The sequence below is a fragment of the Thamnophis sirtalis genome, unplaced genomic scaffold (assembly GCF_051295495.1).
Source record: "Thamnophis sirtalis isolate CommonGarterSnake01/CBP01778 unplaced genomic scaffold, rThaSir2_p1.2 scaffold_2, whole genome shotgun sequence".
Taxonomy (NCBI): domain Eukaryota; kingdom Metazoa; phylum Chordata; class Lepidosauria; order Squamata; family Natricidae; genus Thamnophis; species Thamnophis sirtalis.
Genome location: NW_028261382.1, coordinates 113,201,090 through 113,216,459, shown reverse-complemented (window position 1 = coordinate 113,216,459; position 15,370 = coordinate 113,201,090). Strand labels below are relative to the sequence as shown.

The 15,370-nt window shown below is 42.7% G+C and overlaps 1 protein-coding gene across 2 annotated transcripts in view; it reads left to right on the top strand.

Annotated features, from left to right (window-relative positions):
* The window catches only part of FER1L6 (fer-1 like family member 6), a 120,746-nt gene that overhangs the window by 18,153 nt on the left and 87,223 nt on the right, over window positions 1-15,370 (top strand). For both annotated transcript variants that reach the window (XM_087706697.1, XM_087706696.1), the window contains exons 2-8: window positions 1,695-1,777; window positions 6,458-6,584; window positions 10,490-10,544; window positions 11,135-11,266; window positions 12,423-12,485; window positions 13,144-13,222; window positions 14,620-14,776. In XM_087706697.1, coding sequence (XP_087562823.1) covers window positions 1,695-1,777; window positions 6,458-6,584; window positions 10,490-10,544; window positions 11,135-11,266; window positions 12,423-12,485; window positions 13,144-13,222; window positions 14,620-14,776 — 696 coding nt within the window. The remainder of the gene's footprint in view (window positions 1-1,694; window positions 1,778-6,457; window positions 6,585-10,489; window positions 10,545-11,134; window positions 11,267-12,422; window positions 12,486-13,143; window positions 13,223-14,619; window positions 14,777-15,370) is intronic.

Sequence of the window (15,370 nt, the reverse complement as noted above, 5' to 3'; positions counted from 1 at the left end):
CACATCCAGAGACATATTCTGCCTTTTCAATATTTCCTAGGATATTTCATTTTTCTGGGAGAGGGCTGGGTGATAACTTCCTACAATGTCTATGGAGATTCTCAGTCATCCAGGTCATGGTTGTCCCAAAGCTGCTTTTTCAAGAGGCAACTGGACTTTCTTTGTTTCTTTGCAACTGGACTTGCTTTGTCCTTCTTTCTTCAGTTGAGTCTGAAGAACTGAAAAAGTTTCTTGGATGAGAAGTGAAACTTCTTCAAAAAGGAAAAATAAACATAGAAAGTCCAGTTGCCCAGGAGTGGCATTTACATATCTTCCCTACCGGTTCGCAAATGTGAATGTGCATGTGCTTGTTGCTAAAAAGGGCCCAAATGGGATGCCATAGAGCGAACTGGTCCAAACTGGTAGAATACCACCTCTGCAGTTGCCTCTTGAAAAAGCACCTTTTGGAAGCGTTCAGACTTCTAAGATTCTGTTACTATAACTTTATCATAAAAGTAGCACTATCACGTACGACTCTGGTTTCCTAGTCTAGTCTACCTTGAAGGCTTGACAGAGGCTTTTAACAGTGGTTCTTCATCCTCCAACACTATGGAGGATACGGTCCATTCCATCGAAAATGTAATTCAAAAAGAAGGAAGGGATGATATACAGGTAGTGCTCAACTTATGACCACAATTGTGTCCTAGGATATTTCATTTTTCTGAGAGAGGGCTGGGTGATAACTTCCTACAATAGAAGAGAGCTAGACAGATGATTAGACAACTGGAGGCTAAAACATATTGTAGAAAGGTAACACCCACCCCTCTCCTAGAAGAATGAATTATTTTAAGAAATATTAACAAGGCAGAATATGCCCCCTAAAAGAGAAATAGAAATCGTAAGACAGAAATTCAGCCCCAGCTCCCTGCCCCCTTTGGTTTTCTACAAGACAAAAGACTGGGCCAGCTTATCTACAAAACAATAGACCTTCACCCTCAGGACATGATAGGATTAACCCTCTACCCATCTAGCAACAGAACTCACCCCATGACACCTGGGGAGATTGCATCACCCAGCAAGGTTCAATCAAACCTGGGACTCAAGACAGCCTATAAAGTTACCCCTGCATGGCCCCATGTGAGTCTGACAACCAATCAGCATACTTGCCCTTACACAGCAACAGGAAGCTCTAAGGCGGGGGCCAATGATAGGATGTGTGGGGTGTGTGTGTGTGTGTGTGTGTGTGTGTGTATTCCATGTTCTTGATTGCCCAGAACCTCAAACCATATGTAGTCTAGTGAAAGGGAGGACTATGGGTGACATGATAGCAGTGTTCCAATATTTGAGGGGCTGCCACAAAGAAAATGGGGTCAACCTAGTTTCCAAAGCACCAGAAGGCAAGACAATAAACAATGGATGGAGACCAATCAAGGAAAGAAGCAATCTAGAATTAAGGAGAAATATCCTGACAGTCAGAATAATTAACCAGTGGAACGGCTTGCCTTCAGAATATGTGGGTGCTTTTAAGAAGAGACTGGACAGTCCCTTCTGGAGTGCTGTAGGATCTTCTGCTTGAGCAGAGGTTTAGACTAGAAGACACCCAAGGTCCTGTCCAACTCTGTTGTTACAGTGCTTATTTTCTCCTTCTGCTGCTCCTGTTCTTCTTGGTCTTTCTCCTCCTCCTCTTATTTGTTCATTTGTTTGTTTATTTGCAGAAAAGGATTGTTCGCTGGAATAAAGATGAAAATGAAGAGGAAAGGAGACAAGGGGTTATTTATTGCAAACAAGGGAGCAACAGGTAAGCCTGTCTAGTTGGAGAAGATTTCAGCCAAATGAGAAGATGATATCCGAATGTTGCAGGACAATTGCTTCCTTGAGACATCCTATCGTTCTGTGCACAATAAAGAGCATGATATCATGCTACATTTGTCCCAGGGAAACCTGAACTCTGAACTTGAGTCTCTTGTAAAGGGAGGACCTTTCAAGCATCAATAGAGCAAGATCAATAGACTGTTTTATGTGTGTTTTGTGTGTGTGTGTGTGTTTGTGTGTTAGTGTTAGTGTTACAAAGTTTGTGCCATTTTCCATGCTGATTCACTACACTCTTGAGCAGGAGATTTGAAAACTCAGAGCCACCATTTATTATTTATATCCAGCTTTTATTCCTTTTATCAATAATTCAAAGTGGCAAACATATACTGTACTCCTTTCTCCTCCTATTTCCCCCACAACAGCAACCCTCTGAGGTGGGCTGGGCTGAGAGAGAGAGTGCCCGGCTTTCATGGCAAAGGCAGGATTAGAACTCACAGGCCTCTGGCTTCTAGTCTGGTGTCTCACACCAAATTGGTTCCTAGACCAAATTGGTCCCTAAAATTGGTTCTTAATTGAGACTCTTCTCAACCATTGAGAATATCTGCTTAGAGCAGGGGTGTCAAACTCGATTTCATTGAGGCCCGCATCAGGGTGGTGTTTGACCTTGGTGGTGGTGGTGGGACAGATTGACATCACTTGTGTTGGGGGTGCCTATTGTGGCTCAAGCACTCTGCTGGTGAAAACGGGCTCCTGAGCTCCGTTTTTGGCTGCAACAGGCTTCTGCAACCCTCTATCAGTGAAAATGGAGCTTGGGAGAGCTGCGTGCGAACCTCCCGAGGTCCATTTATTGTTGGCAGAGGCACTGTTGGCCAGTCTTTTATTGTTTCTAGGGGAGCCCCGCGGGCCAGATCTAAACACCCCACAGACTGGATCCCCCCCACCCCCCGGATTTGAGTTTGACATCCCTGTCTTACAGCATTTCTCTAGTGCAGATAAATTTCTGGAGCATTTCTCTAGAACCATCCCTAGGAAACAATGGGTGGGTGTCAGCCTTTCTAGGTAAATCAAATTAAGAATCCATTATAGAGCATAGGTGGGAGACTATGGTCTAAAGGTGGTATTCAGCAGGTTCTGACCAATTCTGGAGAACCTGTAGTGGAAAGTTTGAGCAGTTTGGAGAACCGGCAAATACCACCTCTACTTGGCCCCACCCCCGTCTATTCTCTGCCTCCTGAGTCCCATCTGATCGGGAGGAAATGCGGATTTTGCAGTAACCTTCCCCTGGAGTGGGGAAGGAATGGAGATTTTGCAACATCCTTCCTTCCCTTGCCATGCCCACCAAACCACACCCACCAAGCCCACCAAGCCACACCCACCAGACCACGCCCACAGAACCAGTAGTAAAAAAAAATTGAATCCCACCACTGTTACAGTCCCTTTATGAATTGTGGATTTCAATTCCCAGAATACAAAGCATGGTTGGCTCAGGAATTCTGGGAGTTGAAGTCCACAAGTCATAAAAGGATCATAGTTGCCTGTTCTAGTGGACTAGCGCAGTTTTAGATCAGAGGTGGACAAATATGTGATGGTTTGAGACCTCAGTTAACATTTCTGGATGTCCAGGAACCACAATGATCAAGATAGGGATGCAAAATCAAGAAATCTTTAGGCCTTTAAAGGGGAGGGAGAGAACAAAAGGCTTTGTTTTTTGTTAGAATGTTAAATCTATTTTAGGGCCTAAGCTATTGAACATTTCTTATCCAATACGGCAGGAAATTTTTAATTTTCAACAAGCTTTGATCACCGAAGGTTCTAATAGTTTGAAACAAGGGGCTTCTAGGCAGATATTTGCTCTCTCCTGCTTTAAACCTAATGCTCAAGCTGTCACATGCAGATATGCAATAGTTAGATAATCATTTCTAAAACATCAATAATGGAAGACATGTTTCTCTGAAAGTCCTCCTGCTTATCAGAAATGAACTTTCTCAGCCACATGCAGCTGTTAGGAATATAATCTAACGGTTGGGTTGGCAATATATAAATTACGTAACAATGTTGTACCTGTTTCTTTAAATCATACTGTAAAATGTGATTGGTTGCTGGTTTCCTCAATCGGCCATAAGAGGGAGCCAGAATGACTGTTAGCTGTCTGTTCGTTAGATGCTGGGCTGATCTGGAAGTGCCATGAGCTATTGCAACTGCTAGTAAACTTTGTGTACCGGACTAATTATATGATACTGGACTTTGTTATTTGGATTGTCCCTTAACTGAAAGACGTTGATGACTGACTGTCTTATCCGTGTATGACTTGGACTGTTTGATGGACTCTGATACCTCTATTTCCACAAAAGTAAAAGCCTATTTAAATTGCAGTGTCTCTGTATGCTGGTTTGTGTGTTCTCCAACACAACTCTCACAACGCTTCGCTGAACGCACTCGCTCTCCCAACGGGGAGCTTACCTAACAGCAGCTATAGTGGATTATTGCTTTAAATCTCAAAGGTCCTCCCTAAATTTATCTACGTGTTTTTCCCCCGCTTTGGGAATGTGTGTTTTAGGGAGAGGAAGGAGAGAATGGCTGTACAGTTATAAATCTAAACCAAAGCTAGACGTCAAAGGGACTGATTAACTTGTCCACAGAGATGTCACGAAGAAACTTCCAATTTCCCTTTTAATTATGAGCAGATAAATAAGGAAAATGTCACACAGGGCTTCATTATTGACATTGCCAGCAGGCATTTCAAACAGCGTAATGAGGTAGAATTCATGCTATCCAAGCAACATGATGTCTTTTTCATGTTTTGGATTTGGATTTGGATTTATTACATTTATATGCCGCCTTTTTCCCCGAAGGGGACTCAGGGCGGTTCACAATTCAGTCAGGGAAGGGGGTACAGACAGGGGATAAAAAGACGAACATAACAATACACAATTTAAAACACACAACAACCATGCCATTCGAGGAGGGGGGCAAAAACTCTTTAGCCCCAGGCCTGTTGGAACAGCCATGTTTTTAGGGCTTTGCGGAAAGCCTGGAGGGTGGTGAGGGTTCAAATCTCCACGGGGAGCTCGTTCCAGAGAGTCGGAGCAGCCACAGAGAAGGCTCTCCTCCGGGTAGTCGCCAGTCGGCATTGGCCGGCGGATGGAATTCGGAGGAGGCCTAATCTGTGGGATCTGATCGGTCTATTGGAGGTAATTGGCAGCAGGCGGTCTCTCAAGTACCCAGGTCCAATACCATGAAGGGCTTTATAAGTGATGACTAGCGCCTTGAAGCGTATCCGAAGACCAATAGTCAGCCAGTGCAGCTCGCGGAGGATAGGTGTTACGTGGGTGAACCGAGGTGCACCCATGATCGCTCGCGCGGCTGCATTCTGGACAAGCTGAAGTCTCTGAATGCTCTTCAAGGGCTGCCCCATGTAGAGCACGTTGCAGTTTTGGACTAGAGTTCCAGTCATATTACATATATATAGGGCAAAGTTTGCACACTTCTACCACAAAAAATCCATGCTTTTAATAATAATATAGTAATAATTCTCACAACTACAATTGAGCCTAAAATTTATGTTGCTAAGCAACACAGTTGCTAAGTGAGGTTTGCCCCATTTTACAACCTTTTTTGCCACAGTTGTTAAGTGAATCACCACAGTTGTTAAGTTAGTGATATGGTTGTTAAGTGAACTTAGCTTCCCCATTGACTTCACTTGTCAGAAGGTCACAAAAGGGAATCACATGACCCCAGTAGACTACAACCATCATAAATACCAGTTGCCAAGTGTGTGAATTTTGATCACGTGACCACGGGGAGGCTGCAACAATCAGACGTGTGAAAAACAGCCATAATTCACTTTTTCCCCAGTGTTGTTACAACTTCAAACAGTCACTAGGTCAAGGTTTCCGACTAATGAACCCAAGCAAATAGCAATAGCAGTTAGACTTATATACCGCTTCATAGGGCTTTCAGCCCTCTCTAAGCGGTTTACAGAGTCAGCATATTGCTCCCAACAACAATCCGGATCCTCATTTTACCCACCTCAGAAGGATGGAAGGCTTGGTTTGGTTTGGTTTTTTGACTCAGGCTGAGTCAACCCTGAGCCGGTGAGATTTGAACAGCCGAACTGCAGAACTGCAGTCAGCTGAAGTAGCCTGCAGTGCTGCATTTAACCACTGTGCCACCTCGGCTCTCTAATCAGATGAACCCCATCCCTGAGTGTCACAGATCATGTTGGCCAATTAGGAAAATTGGCGGGCTCTCCAGGCACTCCTTCCCCAACCTTATCCATTGCCAGTAGAGATGACCTTGGTTCTCACGAGAAAGCTCTTTGTTGTGTCTAGTAAGGCGTTCTACCCTCCTTCCCCCCCTTCCCTCTCTGTGTGGCAACTGAGGACCAGAAAAATGGCTGCTGCCAGATTCAGTTCAAAGTTGACAATCGGTTCTCCCTCTAGTGAGTGAGAAGTATCGTTGGGTTGCCTTTGCCCCCATCTTCGCTGTCATGGGAGTTGGGCTGCCCACTAGTGAGCAAATTTGCTTAAGTTAATAATCATTAGTCCGAATCTTGACACACTAAATAAATGGCTGTAAGTCGAGGGCTACCAAGTAGAGGGCACAATTTGCTCACAACTACCACAAAATCCATGCTTAGGGACATTGACATATTTTTCTTCCACAGAGGAGCAGATACATGAACATTTACAGCATGAGGTTGTGAGCGGTCGAGATGACGAACTACAAGATATGCTGAATGATGAAACTGGCGCCGTGTGTAGCGCTGAAGTCTCAGAGTCTTGGAGTAAAAGGTACTGTATATCAATCAAAAAATCTGTTCCCTTGCTCCTGTCTCTTGTTGATCTACTCCGGGGGTGTCAAACTCACAGCGTCACGTTGTCATCACCTGATGGATCACGACTTTTCCCCCTTCAGTAAAATAGGGATGGGCGTGGCCAGCGCGTGACGCATCCAGCCCGTGGGCCGCGAGTTTGATCTAGCCGAAGACTGGAAACCATGGAAGTTGTCACTTTTCTCCATCATCTGGGATTAACTCTCAATAGATTGAGAGTTGGAATGAGTATTGAGTATTGAGTATTGAGTAATTTATTTATATGCCGCCCTTTTTCCTGGGGGGACTCAGGGCGGCTTACAACTCGAAAAGGGAGGGAAACAAACAATTAACACATAAGACAGTACATCATTAAAAGCACAACATTCATACTATTCGGGTGGGTTACAATCTTTAATCCCAGGCCTGACGGGATAGCCAGATTTTAAGGGCTGTGCGGAAGGTCTGGAGGGTGATGAGGGTACGAATCTCCACGGGGAGATTGTTCCATAGGGTCGGAGCTGCCACCGAGAAGGCTCTCCTCCGCGTGGTTGCCAGTCGACATTGACCGGCAGATGGGACTCGGAGGAGGCCTAATCTATGGGATCTAATTGGTCGGGTGGAGGTAATTGGCAGTAGGCGGTCTCTCAAGTACCCAGATGCTTAAGCATAAAGGTGTAAAACTCAAGTGTAAATGCTCATGTGGACGCTCTTAGTGAATAATGACATGGAGGAGGAGGAGGAGGAGGAGGAGGAGGAGGAGGAGGAGGAGGAGGAGGAGGAGGAGGAGGAGGAGGAGGAGGAAGGGGCGGAAGCTATATGTCAACAAAATATTTCCACCTGAAGACAAACCTGCCTCAGATGAAAAAGTGGGAAGGAACAGATCAACAATCTTGATTTAGCCTTCGCTCTTGTCTGTAGAAAGCAAGATGCTGACTTCAGTGCAAATTGAATCCACCTTCTGTTATAGATGAAGCTACAAAATACATGTACAGCAGTATTTTTCATGTATATGAGATTGATAGCTGTACTATATCATGCAAGAACTCAGTTTGGCATGCAGGCAACCTCAACATTCCCGGTGTTATATCCTGTTCTTTGGGCTGATAACAGTCTCTTTGTGGTTAATATTTAAACACAAAGCAAGTTTTGAACAGGTGACTGTGGCTGTTTGATTCACACAGACCGGAGTTCCAAAAAGATGAATTTTCAGCATGCAGCACCTGCCTGCTTCCCTGGAAAAGATGCAGCTGCTTTAAAAAGCTACTGTGGCTATGTTTGTATTAGCAATAGCAATAGCACTTGGATTTATATACTGCTTCATAGTGCTTTTATAGCCTTCTCTAAGCGGTTTACAGAGACAGCCTATTGCCCCCAACAATCTGGGTCCTCATTTTAGCCACCTCAGAAGGATGGAAGGCTGAGTCAACCTTGAGCCACTGAGTACTGTACATTTAGTACTGTATTTCTCCAACAATAAGACCTTATCAGAAGTAAGCCCCAATTTGTCTTTTGGAACAAAAATTAATATAAGACCCAGTCTTATTTTCGGGGAAACATGAGTACTAGGTGGGACAGTCAAGCAGAAGAGTATCGGAGCACATCCATGAACACCAAGTAGTAGCCAGAAGATATCATGGAAACTCCTTAATCTCACAATACATGGACATACTCAACTGTATTCAACTGTGAAATTGTGACCCTCCTAGATCAAGCTAAATCTAAAAATACTAAGGAGTTCCAGAAGCTTGGCATCCCCCCAAATAAGCCATCAATAAAGTCATAAAAATAAACCATATTTACAAAGAAACAATAAAATGCTAATAAGGAAACAAAAAGACCAGAGCACGTTATCTCCAGCAGCCAACACCCAGATAAGCAGGGATTAATACCCAGCAAGTAATTAAGCAGAAAACAATATCCTAATCAAGGAATTACCAAGAAAAAACCCACATCCCACTAACACTGGGAGGGCAAACTACAGCAAACAACTTAGTTCACTTGGGTGACATTCATTCAGAATATCCATGATATTTTCAAAATCTCCATTAATATTCCATTATCCCATTCACTACTGTGCTGTGTGCGGGTATCACTAACCTACTAATTCCTACTTTCATATACACCCACAATAGCATAGATGACACCAATTCATAAGTTTCCAATATGCATCTTAGCTCTTCCGTTCATGATTAAATCTTTCCAGCTGGTAGGAAAGAAGGAAGGAAGGAAGGAAGGAAGGAAGGAAGGAAGGAAGGAAGGAAGGAAGGAGCAATGGAAGAAAGGGGAAAGGGAAGGGGAGGGAAGGGGAGGAGAGGAGGGGAGGGGGAGGAGAATGAAGGGAGCTGGTAGGAAAGAAGGAAGGAAGGAAGGAGTAATGAAGGGAAGGGAAAAGGGAAGAGGAGGGAATGGGAGGAGAGGAGGGGAGGGAGAGGAAAAGGAAGGGAGGGAGGGAGGAAGGAGCAATGGAGGGAAGGGAAAAGGGGAGGGAGGGGAGGGAAGGAGGGAGGGCGGGAGGAAGGAAGGAAGGAAGGAAGGAAGGAAGGAAGGAAGGAAGGAAGGAAGGAAGAAAGCATTCTTCTAACTTTCTAGCAGGTCTGATTTATACAACATTTTAGCCTTGAGTGGTATGTTGTGCAAACTCAGTCACTGGACACGTCATAGATGAAAATATTCTAAACACTCATTCTAAATAAAAGGTTTGGGCTGTCCGGTTCTAAAAAGTCCTTCCAACATTTTGCTCTTGGAATGGATGGCTTTATGCTCTTGGGAAAAGACTAACAGAGCACTCTCTTGCTTGTCCTCCATATTAAATCATGTTGAGGATGATAGCGCCTTTAATACAGAAGGTCATCTAGATGCACCATGTAGAGTAGTGATTGATCGCCACTTTCTCCAATGCTGATTAAAGTTCTCCAACTGACTGACCATAGGACCTCTTGAATGCTGAAACCTGACATTGTTCTGAAAGGATGGTTTCCCTCCAATGTTATATAACATATGAAGCCATTAAACCTCATAATTGCTGGTATTATTTAATGCCTTTTACATTAGGCTCCCAAGGGTTCAGAGAGAGATTGTTTCTAGTTCCTTTGGGAGTGACTTTGAAAACATAGTTTTTGGCTTTGGCTTGCATTTTGAGTGGACTAAACATTTTTGCTATACATGAACCACCGACCGAAGTTGGTTCTCCTAAAAATCATGCTTAGAACCAAGGGTGGCCTACCAGAATCCTCCCGGATTCGGGAGAACCCCTAGCTAATGTTATGGCCGCTTTGGAGAACCTCCAAATCCCATCCCTGGCTGGCCCCGCCCACCACAACTTGCTCCTCCTGCCCCGCCACGCCGCTCCCAGGAATCTGAGTCCCCTTCGGGGGAAAAGGGCAGCATATAAATATAATCAAATCAAATCAAATCTCCACGTGGCCCATTTTGGATACAAGATAAGTGCAGGGACCACACGGAGGCTCAGGGAGGGGGGAAAACAGGCCTCCTGGAAGTATCAGAAATCTGGAAACAGGTCCGTTTCCGTCTTCCAGAGGGCCTCTGGAGCCTGGGAGAGGCTGTTTTCACCTTTCTGGAGGCTCGAGGAAAGCCTATGGAGCCTGGGGAGGGTGAAAACGCCGCCCCATTCCCGCCGTGGTGCATGAAGCTGACTAGGCCACACCCCCATGGCCAGGCCCACCCAGCAACTGGGCAGAGAACCGGTTCCTAATTTTTTTCAATCCCGCCCACATAATGGTTCTCTGAAAAACTTGCAATGTTAAGTAATCCCTATGTCTGAGTATGGAAAGGGACAAATTAAATCGTATTAGACTTGTTAACAATGTAAAATGTAGCTTTCTGAAGTCTCAGTGCTGTCTTTATCTTCTGAATTGGAAACAGAGCCAAGCTGCAGTTGAAAATCCATGAAACGGAAACGAAGACCCAGAATTATCAGGTAAGGTACAAAATGTTGGCCAGCGTCTTTGGTCAAGGACCTGAATATCCCTTTCGGTTTTGCAGGAGAAGGCACAGCAGAACCTGGAGGTGGAGTGAAAGAGGGATCAGCCTAGAATCCTTACGTAGTCACAAGCAAGCTGAGTCTAACAACCCCCCCCCCCACCCTTGAGTGCTGTTGTCCTTCAGCTAACTCTTACCCTGGGCTGAGTATTAGTTGAGAAGAGTCCTGTAAATAGGGTTTTAGCAATAAAGCAGCTTAGTTGAAGCTTCACTGACGCCCCCATGTTATTAGTGTGCAGTACCGTGGGTTATTTATGCTGCCTGCCAGCTGCCTGCAATTTGGCAATTCAAATCTCACCGGGGTCCAGATTGACTCAGCCTTCCATCCTTCCAAGGTGGGTAAAACGAGGACCCAGATTGTTGCGGGCGATAGGCTGACTCTGTAAACCGCTTAGAGGAGGGCTGTAAAACACTGCAAAGCAGTATATAAGTCTAAGCGCTATTGCTAAGTGCTGTTGCTATTCACAGGTGCGCCTGGTGTTTCCCACCTGACAGATCTTGAGTCAAATTTCCATTGCGTTCTTGCAGATTGCCATAACCATCACGGAAGCACGTCAGCTCGTTGGTGAGAATATAGATCCGGTGGTGATTATAGAAATTGGGGATGAAAAGAAGCAGACTACAGTCAAAGAAGGAACCAACACACCATTTTATAATGAAGTATGTAAACTGAGCAAAGTGGTTAGGAAACAGATGTTTTCCCAGTTGGTTTGCTTTATTTTTTATTTTTTAGTAAAATGAATAAAATGGTTAAAAGGCCAGCTCTGCCACTTGTTGAAGTGATCTTCCCCCATTTGGGGATATATTAGAGTGATACGGGCGTTATGGCAGAATACACGTTGTCCTCGAACTTGCGTCTGGAATTGAGTCTGGAATTACGGTTGTCAGTCTTTAAGCGGGTCACCACATGACTGTACTTGATTTTATGACTTTCTTTTGCAAGGGTTGTTAAGCAAACACCTTGCTTGTTAAGCAAAGGCTATAATCGTTAAGTAAATCTATTGTCTGCAATGGGGAAATTTTGTCAGAAATTGGAATTAAAGACCAGTTTCCAGCAAAAAAGTCATATCATGTGACCGTGGGGATGGGGCTCAAAACTTTAAATCTAGGTTGTATACAGCCCTAGGACAGTGATGGCTAACCTTTTGCATGCATCCTTAATGCAATGCATGCGTGACCCCCCTGCACACACCCCACCCCCTGCACATGCACATGTGACCCCTGCATGTGTGTCCCATCCTCGTACATGCGCGGCAGAGACCCGAAAATCAGCTGGCCGGCGGGAGGCGTGCACGCATGCGCAGTGGAGCTGAACTGGGGCAACAGCTTGCATGCCCACAGAGAGGGCTCTGCATGCCACCTGTGGCACCCATGCCATAGGTTCACCATCACAGCCCTAGGGATTGTAATTTGTAATTTTGAATGTCACTAAGCAACCAGTTATAAGTCAAGGACTACTGCACATTCCAAGATAACTTGCAAATGTACTTATAGCTTAAACATGCTAAAAATGTTGCTAGAGTTTCACTAAGTTTCAGTTCCCAGATTTCTTTCTTTAGGAGAAGGACTTATCATTTAATTTAGGGTTCAAATGAAAAAAACAATCAGAAATCAGAATTCTGTAATAATTAAGATGATAACAATAAATGTTGTGTCTCAGCTGGATGAGGACAAGAGCGATGGAGAAGTTATTATTATTTTTTCTCTATGTGATTCTCTCATGTTATCTTTATAGTGGAAAAAAAAATAAAGATATGAGATTTAAAGATACTCTTCTGTTATACTTATTTATTTGGTTTTTTTCCCCCCTTCTCAGTATTTTCTATTTGATTTCACTGGGCCACAAGTTCATCTGTTTGACAAAATTATCAACATCTCTGTAAGTACACACACCTTGGGCAGACAGTTAATGTGTTGTTTGAAAATAGTTGTGGAGGAGAGAAATGGCTTGTACTTGAAAAAGTTAAAAACTGGCAGGACTACTTTATGTTAGCACACAGCTTAGGTATTTTTAAACACTGCCTCTTTAACTTTATTTCTAATTGTAATAATATTTATTCCAAGAACAAATCACTATTCTCGTTCTTCTGCTTTTGGAAAGTTCAAATGTTAGAGACGGAACTAAACTTTCATATAATAAAAACGTTTATTCTCCAGAACTGTAACTTCTCTGGGTAAAATTGCTTTAAAGTTCTTTAGTGAGGTAGCACACTAAGATAGATAAATACATAGATGATAGAAGATGATAGATAGATAGATAGATAGATAGATAGATAGATAGATAGATAGATAGATAGATAGATAGATAGAAAGAAAGAAAGAAAGAAGATAGGGGATGGATGGATGTACAAGATTAGATAGATAGATGATATAGATATAGATTAGATAGATAGATAGATAGATAGATAGATAGATAGATAGATAGATAGATAGATAGATAGATAGATAGATAGATAGATAGAATAGAGAGAGGGAGGGAGGGAGGGAGAGAGGGAGAGAGAGAGAAATGGACAAACTTTTCATGTCTTCTTTCATAGGTTATGCATAACAAACTTCTAAAAAGTTTATTGATTGGCTCCTTCAAAGTAGATTTGGGAACTGTTTACAATGAACCAGGTAAGCAAGATCTTTTCAGCAATCCTTTTTTTGTTAGATTTTTTTTCTGCTTAACTTGTTGCATCTCAAAGTGAATTCACTTAACTTGCAATTAAAACAAAAAGCAAACAAAGCAATCCACTTCTGTATTGTATAGATATTGCATATTCACTGCCCATATTGTATCATCTATGTTAAGGTTTCCCACGAGAGTGGACAAATTTGGATCACAACTTTTGCTATGTTAGAAGTTTGAAAATTGGCACCAGCCTCATGTAAGAAAGGACAATATCCATAGGCAGAATATTTGAATACATTGCAATTAACCCAAAGGTGATCATAAACCTTCAGAAACAGAATTACAAAAATTGGTTTCTTTGAGCTAAAGTTGACAATGAGATTTAATATTATTTCTTGACTTCTGGGGGAAATAAAAAGGGGAGCTTAATTGCATATTTTTTCGCGCCAAGCTAATAGATGATAGATAGATAGACAGATAGACAGACAGATGGATGATAGATAAGATAGATAGATAGATAGATAGATAGAGAGAGAGAGAGAGAGAGAGAGAGATAGATAGATAGATAGATAGATAGATAGATAGATAGATAGATAGATAGATAGATATAGAGAGATAGAGAGATATATACGTAGATAAATAGGGAGGGAGGGAGGGAGGGAGGGAGGGAGAGAGAGAGAGAGAGAGATGATAGATAGATAATAAATTGATATATACAGATAATAGATAGATAGATAGGTAGGTAGGTAGGTAGATAGATAGATAGATAGATAGATAGATAGATAGATAGATAGATAGATAGATAGATAGATAGATAGATAACCTTTATTGTCATTTTTTACTGTGGGCACACTGGCACCCATTAAAAATGTTGCCTGCTCTCAAATGTGTGCACATACATTACACACACACACACGAAATGTGTATACGTATGTTATATATGTATATATATATATATATATACATTAGTTCATTTACGTTATTGTCATTGCATCTCGTACAATGAAATTAAATGCCATCTTCAGTGTACATTATACATATAAAAACACACATCCTTCACATTATTGTGTTATGTGTGTGTGTATGTGTGTTTGTGTCTGTGTGTGTGTGTCTGTATGTATATAGTATATATACATATACATACACACACCACAGAAACATACACACACACAGAAGTCAAGGTCCATCTTGAATATGTATTGGAAAGAGGAAGCTTGACAGTTGACAAGGTTGATTATATGGATCAAAACTGTGACCGAATCTGGATGTTTTGCTTCGGACACCTCCTCCCTGAAGGTAACAAGGTAACAAGGAAAACAGATTCTGCCTTGCTAAAATCCTTTTAGCAGGGATCTCAAAACCCCTGCTGAATGCTGTTCTCATGTGTATATATTTCCAGGTCATCAGTTCTGTGACAAATGGGCCGTTCTCACAAATCCAGCTGACATTAAGACAGGAGTCAAGGGATATCTCAAATGTGATATCAGTGTGACGGGAAAAGGAGACGCGATCCAAGCAACTCAGAAAGGAAGTAATGCCGAAGAACAGATAGAGAAGTATAACATCACTTCCCTTCTTCTCCAGCTGGCCCTTACCTTCCATTTAAAGCTGCCATGCAAAATAATGGAAATCCTGCAGGAGTAACATGGGTCTTAGTTATTGCTTGGCAAAATCTCTCTTAGCTCTGGTGGTTTGCTTGTGATTAAAGAGTTCCTTGGGAAACGGCGGTCTTAATTGGGGCAGACCTCTTGGGATTTTATGGAGAGAAGCTTTGATGGTTGCATGTGGGTAAAATAAAGATGTTGAAACGCGTATCATGCATTTCATTTTCAGTCCCATTCTGAGATATTACTGATCATTCCTCGCTAGACTGGAGGCTGGCAATTTAAAATTTAAATTGAAACAGCAAGCATGAGAGGCAGGATGGATCTGCACTAAAAGGAATTCAAACGCTTTCAAATCATGGTCATAATTTGAACAGAGGGCCCTCTGTTTGTTTTTGGAATTTATTAATACCTGTCCACCATTACTTGTGTGAACGGTGTCTTTAGCATTGTGTTCCTCAACCTTGGGCAACTTTAAGATGTGCGGACTGCACAGTGCTGACTGGGGAACTCTGGAAGTTGAAGTCTACACATCTTAAATTTGCT